At 45.9% G+C, this 9,985-nt stretch overlaps 1 protein-coding gene across 1 annotated transcript; it reads left to right on the plus strand.

Annotated features, from left to right (window-relative positions):
- Positions 1–1,040: 1,040 nt before the first annotated feature.
- On the plus strand, positions 1,041–8,276 carry LOC146638348 (proteinase-activated receptor 4). The gene is made up of 3 exons (XM_085363974.1): positions 1,041–1,152; positions 5,330–6,151; positions 8,251–8,276. The coding sequence occupies exons 1-3, from the start codon at positions 1,041–1,043 to the stop codon at positions 8,274–8,276; spliced, it is 960 nt and encodes a 319-aa protein (XP_085220100.1).
- Positions 8,277–9,985: the final 1,709 nt, after the last annotated feature.

Consider the following 9,985-nt stretch of genomic DNA (forward strand, 5'->3'; position numbering starts at 1 on the left):
ATCAGTCGTCCTGAAATATCTCACTCCTGTATAAACTCTTACCTGTGCATGTAAATGCAGTACATGAGGTTGTTTTAGTGACCTGAGAGCCACTGATTCCTTTCAGAGCAGCTAAAGTCCAGTTTGCTCTTTTGCAGGTGACCTTTGACCCTTCTCAGGTTTTATTTTGTGCAGTGCTGTCGTCTTTTCTTCTTGCTCTGAATTTTTAATTTTCTTCAAGCTCCTGCTTTATGATTCCTTCCAGATGTTCTTGCTGTGCTCTGCAGGGCACACAGAGGCCATCTGAGCCTGAGCTCGTGTGGAGCATCAGACATGAACAACGCCCTAAACTTCTGCATCAGCCACAGACGGGAAGTCTGCTTATCAGCTGCTAACCGCTCGGGAAGATGGAGATAGTTTCTCACTAGTTAGTTTCTGAGGACTGAAGCAGAGCTGCACGTCTGAGTGTGACGTCAGTGTGAGGCCAGGTGAGAGCAGTGCAGGTAAGCCTCATCATGTTTTACAGGTTTTGTTGTTTATTCAGTTTTGTTTTTGATTTTCAGTTTTCAGAGTTTCTTGTTTCAGTTTTTTAATGTATTTTTTCTTTTCGCAGTAAAAGTGGAAAATGCTTCAGAGTAGAAACGCAGCTTGCCCCGCTGAGCTCTGATTGGGTGTGGGTTGTGGAGAGGATGGCGGGGAGGTAGTAGGAAGCAGGTACGTCAGGACTTCTATACTTCTGAGGACATAACAGTTTTTAAAAGTCTACAAACAAAACCAGCTAGCCTGAAGTGAGAAGAGGAAGACACGCACGGGTCCTCACAGAGGCACACATACCAGACACAGACACACACTTGGATTGCATCACCAGGGGAGGGGACAGCACAGCAGCTCTGAGATCAGACAGAACGCCTCAGACCACAGACGGGACTACTGCTGACAGCATTACTACCAATACTACCAGTACCGCTGATACTGGGAGAGAGTACTGTCAGTACTAGTCTGAGGTGAGCTGAAAAACATCTGCTGCAGCTGTGACTCAGTGAAGAAGAAGAAGAAAAACAATGAGGGGGCTCACTGGGACTCTCCTGCTCTTCGTCTGCCTGCTGGCGTTCGTCTGTAGCGTCTCTCCTCTTCTTCCTCACCCCACAGATGAATGTCCTTTTATGGCCATCCATGAGTCTTCTTCTCTTCTTCCTGTGAACGCGTAGGCAGGCTGACAGTTTTTACTGGCAGCTTTCTGAACCTGAGGGCATTTAAACAGAGTGAGGATGCACAGTGTTTACAGAGGGAAGCAGTGCCTCCTCCTCAGGGTCGATCATTTACTGACACTTTAGACAGCAGAGAAAAAACATGTACAAACTTAAAAGTCTGAAAATACTTTGTGTGCATTTGAAGACACTTTTATAAAATTCACATGTTTAATCAAACCTCTCAAATTAAACTGAATTAGAATACTTTATTGATCCCCAGGGGAGGTCATCAGACATGGAGAGACACCTGCTGTGTTTATTAAATGACCTTCAGTTAGGACCGGCTGTATATGTGTGTAATACCAATACCAATCAATGTCTGTGAAGGTTCTCAGTCATCCAGGTCATCGTAGTCAAAGGAGCTTGCAAAGAAAAGCGTCTGGACTTCTTTAAGTTACTTGAAGACGTTTCACCTCTCATCCGAGAAGCTTCTTCAGTTCTAAGGCCAAATGGTGGGGAGTCCCAGATTTAAACCTAGTGGGAGTAACCTCCCACAGAGGGACAAAAGGACCTCCTGATGATCCTCTAATCGCCTGAGCCAAGGTGTGAAACTGGGTGTGGGTCCCAATCAGCCAGAGTTTCGGGTGTGTTCATTGTGAAACCTGGCCCCACCTTATCATGCGAATTCCTGAGGTCAGATGGCCCAGGATGTGAGTGGGCGTTAAGGCGTCTGGGGAGGGAACTCAAAACTGGATTATAGATGGCATAGTTGGTGTCGTAAACCACCGCCTCTGTTCAATCAATGTAAACTTTATTTAAATAATTACTTTTTACAGACACAAGCTGTGCCCCAATTCCGAGGCCACATCCTCCTGAGGACCCAGCCTTCACGGTCTACGTGGGCCGGGTCCTCCGAACATCGAGAGCGCCGAAAGTGAGCGGCTGTGAAATGGGACAGTCTAGGTTTACGGAACCGCTGCCTCGGAGGAGTTTAATAAACTCAGCCGTCTGCTCCTTGCTAGCTAAGATATAACAGGACACTGGAGTAAGGTCTTCTGTGATATCAGTTTTCTGTTTGACGTTTATTCAGCTGTGTGAAAACTATAACTTTAATCTCAGCCAAACCGATTTACTCAGGAACAAATAAAACACTGAAAAAAGTCAAACAATAACATTTTTAAGTCATCTGAGTGACTTGTATATCATATCATGTTTAACCTGAGTAGCCAAAGACTGCAGGGGTCTGAAAACGATGTGCCCTATGGAGCGGGTGGGTAACAGACGTCTCAGAAAACATCGGAGCACTTTTACAAATATGTGATATCTTGATAAACCGAGTAGATATTTGAAGTTTACACAGCTACATTCTCGCCTGGAAATATGTTAAAAGTTTATTTTGTGACCCAGAAAGAGTAATAAGAGTAATATTAAAACTAAGCTGAAAAACAGGAAAACTGGAATTGGCTGGGCCGCGCTATCAATTCTGGGATACACTGGGCCACGAAGGATACATCCAACAATCATTAATCAATAATCATATTGTAAATGTCTCTGAAGTTACAGGCTTGTCCAAGATCAATTATAGTCTGTCTGAACCTGCATGTGATCATGTGCTGATGCAGAACACGGTTCTATTTTGGTGATGAGTCTCTGGAAACACAGAACACACCTGAACACCTGTTCAACCAATCACATTGACTTTACTCTGACCTGATCTCCAGGTCTCCTTCATCAGCCTGTGGGACAGGAAGCTTTAACGTTCCCATGGATCCAGTTTAAAGTCTTACAGCTCTAATGTGGAAATAAACATTAGAAATAAACAGCAGCACTGAGCGCGCTCAGACACAAAATCATCCATTCAAATCGTGGTTTAACATTAATTACTGTTAGAGTTTTATGGTTTTTATAGATTTCATCTGACAACATCTCTGATTGGTTTGAGTAGCTGGAAGCTGTCCTGAACTTTGTTTGTGGTCACACCCCTCTGGTTTCTCTGTGACGGTGGGTTGTCTGGACTGCTGATCACAAGGCATCAACAACCCCCCCTCACTAGCCCTCTCTGTGCAAACACATCCACTTCCCCTTGACTGAAGCTTTGTGGAAACCTTTATGGAAAATGAATGTGCATGTAAAGTACCAACACAGTTCACTCATAACTTTTTGTGTCTTTGTACACTGTAATAACAAAATCCCACAGCTCACCATTTGGGATGTAAAAGGTTAGCGTTCATCCAAAGTAAAGTGGGTCTTTAACAGACAGGTGAGATACAGAGGTCTGCAGAGAGAAGGAAGTTCCTGCTGAACAGAAACACAGAGCACTCTGTTAGCTGTCCAGTTTTATCTCAAAGGAAGCAGGAAGTGCAGCTAACAGGACACGACAAGCTCCAAAAAGTCTTTTTAAAAGAGGTCTTGGCACTCGGCAGCCATCTTGGAATGAACTTGGGCAGTATGCCACCGTTCAGTGATGATGGTTCTCGCAGGAGCGACATGACCTTTCTGTGTAACATCGTTAAATCTTTGAGCACAAACAGAAAATCTGATACTGGTGCCCAGCCACGCTGGGCGAAGTTGCCGTAGAGAGTCCCAGATATAAACCTAGTGGGAGTATCCCCCCACAGGGGGACAAAAGGACCCCCTGATGATCCTCTAATCGCCTGAGCCAAGGTGTGAAACTGGGTGTGGGTCCCAATCAGCCAGAGTTTCGGGTGAGTTCATTGTGAAACCTGGCCCCACCTTATCATGCATACCTTCGCATGATAGGTCCAGGGACACAAAGGCCAGACACCACATGGAGCCGTACATGTTGCCGTAAAAGATCGCCATGACAAAGCGGCAGAAGGGCTCGCCGAGCTCCCAGTTGTTCCCCCGGAAGTGGTAGACGATCCGAAATGGCAAAGCCATGAGTAGCAGGCAGTCGGCCACCGTCAGATTGATGAGCAGCGTGGTGGACGGCAGCTGTTTGGTCCGGAACACCAGAACCCAGAGAGCCAGCAAGTTGGAGGGCAGACTGACCACAAAGGCGAACAGGTAGAGGATGGGAAGGTACAGGTTGGTGGCTGGAGCCTGGATCCCCTTCAGCTGCTTTTCCTTCAGAGTTGTCCCATTACAGGTAGGCCTGAGCCGGAAGGTCCGCAGACCTGCAGGGACACGACACACATCAGAGCGTAACAGGTCTCCCCTTAACCCGCTAAAACTGATGGGAGTGCGGGCACTCCCATTGGTTTTAGGTCAAACTTTAACCATTTAACCACTGGCTCAATTGCAAAATTCCAACTGTTCCTGAAAGCAGCAACTCTGCGCTTGCATTGCAAGTCGCAACATCCAAATCTTGGCAAATAACACAGAAAACAACAAAAACAAAACAATTTTAAAAAGATGGTAAAAAGAACTCAAGAACCCAGATGACTGATAAAATGTCTACAGCTCCATCACACTCACTCACTCTCTCTTCTCTCAGCCAACCTCTGTCTTTGCAGGGTTGCCTGAGGGTACCGTAATGACTCCAACTTTACTGAAAAAGCGAAGAGTCGCTGCTTTCAGGAACAGCTGGAATTCTTTCAATTGAGTTACAGATATTTAAAAAAAAAAACACCTGTCCGATGGCAGCGACAGGTTAGGCTTTGGAGCAGGAGTGGGGAAGCTTCTTGGATGAGAGGTGAAACATCTTCAAGTAACTTAAAGAAGTCCAGACGCTTTTCTTTGCAAGCTCCTTTGACTACGATGACCTGGATGACTGAGAAGCTTCACAGACAACTGACTCATAGCAGCGACTCTTCGCTTTTTCAGTAAAGTTGGAGTCATTACGGTACCCTCAGGCAACCCTGCAAAGACAGAGGTTGGCTGAGAGAAGAGAGAGTGAGTGAGTGTGATGGAGCTGTAGACATTTTATCAGTCATCTGGGTTCTTGAGTTCTTTTTACCATCTTTTTAAAATTGTTTTGTTTTTGTTGTTTTCTGTGTTATTTGCCAAGATTTGGATGTTGCGACTTGCAATGCAAGCGCAGAGTTGCTGCTTTCAGGAACAGTTGGAATTTTGCAATTAAGCCAGTGGTTAAATGGTTAAAGTTTGACCTAAAACCAATGGGAGTGCCCGCACTCCCATCAGTTTTAGCGGGTTAAGGGGAGACCTGTTACGCTCTGATGTGTGTCGTGTCCCCGCAGGTCTGCGGACCTTCCGGCTCAGGCCTACCTGTAATGGGACAACTCTGAAGGAAAAGCAGCTGAAGGAGATCCAGGCTCCAGCCACCAACCTGTACCTTCCCATCCTCTACCTGTTCGCCTTTGTGGTCGGTCTGCCCTCCAACTTGCTGGCTCTCTGGGTTCTGGTGTTCCGGACCAAACAGCTGCCATCCACCACGCTGCTCATCAATCTGACGGTGGCCGACTGCCTGCTACTCATGGCGTTGCCATTTCGGATCGTCTACCACTTCCGGGGGAACAACTGGGAGCTCGGCGAGCCCTTCTGCCGCTTTGTCATGGCGATCTTTTACGGCAACATGTACGGCTCCATGTGGTGTCTGGCCTTTGTGTCCCTGGACCGATACATCGCTTTGGTCCACCCATTTCGCGCCAGGACTCTGCAGCAGGTGTCTCTGTGTATGTCACTGGTGGTGTGGACAGTGGTTCTGGTTGCCATGCTGCCACTGCTGCTGTCACGGCAGACCTACGAAGTCAGCACGCTGCAGATCACCACTTGCCACGATGCGCTTCCAGAGGATGAGCATGAGAACTACTTCTTGCCGTATTTCGCCACCCTGTTCGCCACCTGCTTCCTGCTACCCTTAGCCATCGTCCTGTACTGCCACAGCACTGTGTTGGCAACCTTGCTGGCCGGGGGAAAATTCTACGGTCACGCCATCCGGGTGACGGTACTGGTGCTGCTGGTCTTCATTGTGTTTCTGCTGCCGAGCAACATCCTCCTCCTCCTCACCTATGCTGACAGCTCACTGGACGGAGATGGAGAGGACCTCTACATGCCCTACAGTGGGGCAAAAAAGTATTTAGTCAGCCACCGATTGTGCAAGTTCCCCCCACTTAAAATGATGACAGAGGTCAGTAATTTGCACCAGAGGTACACTTCAACTGTGAGAGACAGAATGTGAAAAAAAAAATCCATGAATCCACATGGTAGGATTTGTAAAGAATTTATTCGTAAATTAGGGTGGAAAATAAGTATTTGGTCACCTCAAACAAGGAAAATCTCTGGCTCTCACAGACCTGTAACGTCTTCTGTAAGAAGCTTTTCTGTCCCCCACTCGTTACCTGTATGAATGGCACCTGTTTGAACTCATCATTTGTATAAAAGACACCTGTCCACAGCCTCAAACAGTCAGACTCCAAACTCCGCCATGGCCAAGACCAAAGAGCTTTCGAAAGACACCAGGAAAAGTATTGTAGACCTGCACCAGACTGGGAAGAGTGAATCTACAATAGGCAAGCAGCTTGGTGTGAAAAAATCAACTGTGGGAGCAATCATCAGAAAATGGAAGACATACAAGACCACTGATAATCTCCCTCGATCTGGGGCTCCACGCAAGATCTCATCCCGTGGGGTCAAAATGATCATGAGAACGGTGAGCAAAGATCCCAGAACCACACGGGGGGACCTGGTGAATGACCTGCAGAGAGCTGGGACCAAAGTAACAAAGGTCACCATCAGTAACACACTACAACGGCAGGGAATCAAATCCCGCAGTGCCAGACGTGTTCCGCTGCTGAAGCCAGTGCATGTCCAGGCCCGTCTGAAGTTTGCCAGAGAGCACATGGATGATACAGCAGAGGATTGGGAGAATGTCATGTGGTCAGATGAAACCACTGGGAGAATTTCAGTGCCCCTCCCGAAAATTTCCATTCTCCCGATTTTCCACCCGGACAACAAAATTGAAAAACCATATTGCAGAATTCATAGCGCGGCCCAGCCAATTCCGGTTTCCAACAATGGTGGCAGCTACTTAGTTTTAATATTACTCTTATTGCTCTTTCTGGGTCGCAAAATAAACTTTTAACATATTTTCAGGCAAGAATGTAACTGTGTAAACTTCAAATATCTGAGCCGATGAGAACAGCAAACTCCCGGCACATCGTTTTCAAACCCCCGCGGTCTTTGGCTATCAGGTTAAACATGATATATAAGTCACTTTGATAACTTAAAAATGTTATTGTTTGGCTTTTTTCAGTTTTTATTTGTTCGTGAGTAAATCAGTTTGGCTGAGATAAGTTATTAGATTAGATTAAATTAAATTTAATTTTATTAATCCCTTGGGAGGGTTCCTCCGGGTGTTTTTACACAGCTGAATAAACGTCAAACAGAAAACTGATTAAACAGAAGTGTGAGACGGCCAAAAATTTACGCCAGCGTCTGGTTATATTTTCGATAGCAAGGAGCAGACAGCTGAGTTTGACTCCACCGAGAGAGGTCGTGACGTAATTCTGAAGGCTAGACCGTCGCTCACTTCCGGCCTACACAGCTTTCGAAGGACCCGGTCCATTTAGACCGCTAAGGCCAGGTCCTCAGGAGGACGCAGCTTCTGAATTTGGACACCCCCGCTGTTTCCGGCCAGCCAATAATAACGGTGACATTTTTATCCGATAAATAAACACTGTAAAATCCAAGTTTTTTTTATATATATATATATATATATATACACCACCCCCCAGCAGCCCTTTTGAATGTCTCCCTAATTCTGAGGTCTCAAGGTTGGCAAGAATGCTCCTGCTTGCCTTTCCAGTAAAGGTTTTATTGGCGGTTAAAGGAACAGTGCATGAGTTCAAAGTCTCACTCATGGCTCCACCTCCTTCATGGTGTGTAAACAGACTGTTCATATACTGTGCGTAGCTTGTAGTTATAGCATATTCATAACATACCTTCATACCCTGTACACTGTAACATAGATCCATATTCTGTAATATATCTGTATTATTGCTGAAGCACTTTCTGGATGGATGCAAACTGCATTTGGTTGCCTTACTTGGACATGTGCAATGACAATAAAGCTGAATTCTATTCTGTTCTATTCAGACTTCGACTCCACGTTAACCTGTGCCAGTGTTTCAGGTTAAGGGTGTCTGTGTCTGTCTGCCAGAGTGTCAGGCGGTTTCACAAGACTGAAGACCTCAGCAAACAAAGTCTCCATCTGCAGCTCGCACAAATGCATGCACGTATTGACATTATCCTCACGAAACCACCGATCAGCTCGACGGACCCTCCGGTTTACCTGCATACATCCTGTTCACCTGTGAGCTGTTACTGATTCAGGAAACACGCACACCCTCCTCACAGCTGCTGGAGCTTGTGTTTCTCTACAGAGTGACGGACCAGGAGAGACGATGGACACTGAGATAACTACAGAGCTCTTTAAAAGCCAGCGGGTGGGATCATGGTCTTTGCTTCATGTACACATTAATAACTTGTCAGTTTAGAAGTGATAAAGTCTAAAAATTGGACGTAGCTTCCTGATCTTAAGAGTGAAGCCAACATGGAAGCGTGTTCCTTCTAAAATCCAGCAGGTGCCGAACCTTCTGATTGTGAAACAGAGGTCCGTGTGAAAACCGACCATCACTGACCCCTCCCTGTGATCAGTCAGCTGGTATTTTAGCTGACAAACCGATGCTATGGGTTCTCTGTGAGCTTCTGGATGGATCGCTAACAGTGCCGGCACAGTTATGACGTTCCTTTGGGAAATTTGTGTCTTTGTTAGGAAAGTCTGAATAAATAAAGTTGGATGTGATCTTTGTGTTCGAGTTTGCTCTCAGATCTGATTAATTCGGCTTCTTTGAGAGGCTGTCCACACTCTGACACGAGGACCCTTCCCTCGGAGGAAGCAGTTTCTCTGTAAGAAGACTTCCCTGCAGAATGTTTGAATACCTGCTGCTCGCTCTCTGCATCACATCCTGCCAAGCCATCAAGAGGAAGCTTTTCAGAATAAGAGGAAATATTGGATAAGGCATGACAGCTCTGAACCAATCAATTTGCAGCAAACCAGCATTTTAATAACACATCCCAAATCTGTACAGGAACATGAGCACACAGAGGTTTCAGCAACACAAACCAGTGAGGCCAGTCTGGCCTCACCAGCAGCTTTACTGGAACACTGTGGCTACTGGGAAACACTCCCATAAATACACACGTGTGTGTTACTGCAGATATGTTTACAAGTGTCTTTATATGATTAACATGTCTATAAAAATGTTCATACAGCTTCCAAACTAATACAAAGTGATAACTGATGGAAGTACTGCAGTACTATGAACTCCAGCTGGATCATCGCATGACTTTTATTATGAAATCCTCACAGGAAATGCAGCATTAGCACTGACAGAGCGACAGGAAGAACACGTTACACTGTCCCAGCAGGAGGCGCCAAACCAACGCATGACTTCCAGACAGCCAATTTAAGACTGAGGCAGGCGCCTCATTGGTCACTTTACACACAGACGTGTAGAACTGACCAATGAGGCGCCTGCGTTTAGATGTGACCAACTGTGTTCACAGTTTGATTTGTTCCACACGTTGCAGCTCGTTTACTTCAATTTAATCTTCACAGCTCCGCGTTTCCATGATGTCATCGTTTGTGTAATCTGATGTGTAATCCCAGAGTCGTCACTGAAGCCGGCTCTCTGTCACTTAGTCTCTTCTAACTTTATTTAAATACATCCGCAGGAACAGCGCTGTGGGTTACCTGTGACACCTTCCTCCTTTACCTGTGTGAGCTTCATCGAGTATTTGAACTGACAGGTTAGAGAAGGTTACTGATGTGAGATATCAGATTAGACTCGTTGGAAACATTAAAATATCATAAAAACATTTTTCACCGTTTG

Source organism: Diplotaxodon limnothrissa, linkage group LG2 (assembly GCF_057381915.1).
Source record: "Diplotaxodon limnothrissa isolate DT_005_m linkage group LG2, D_limnothrissa_male_GT1.1, whole genome shotgun sequence".
Lineage (NCBI taxonomy): Eukaryota > Metazoa > Chordata > Actinopteri > Cichliformes > Cichlidae > Diplotaxodon > Diplotaxodon limnothrissa.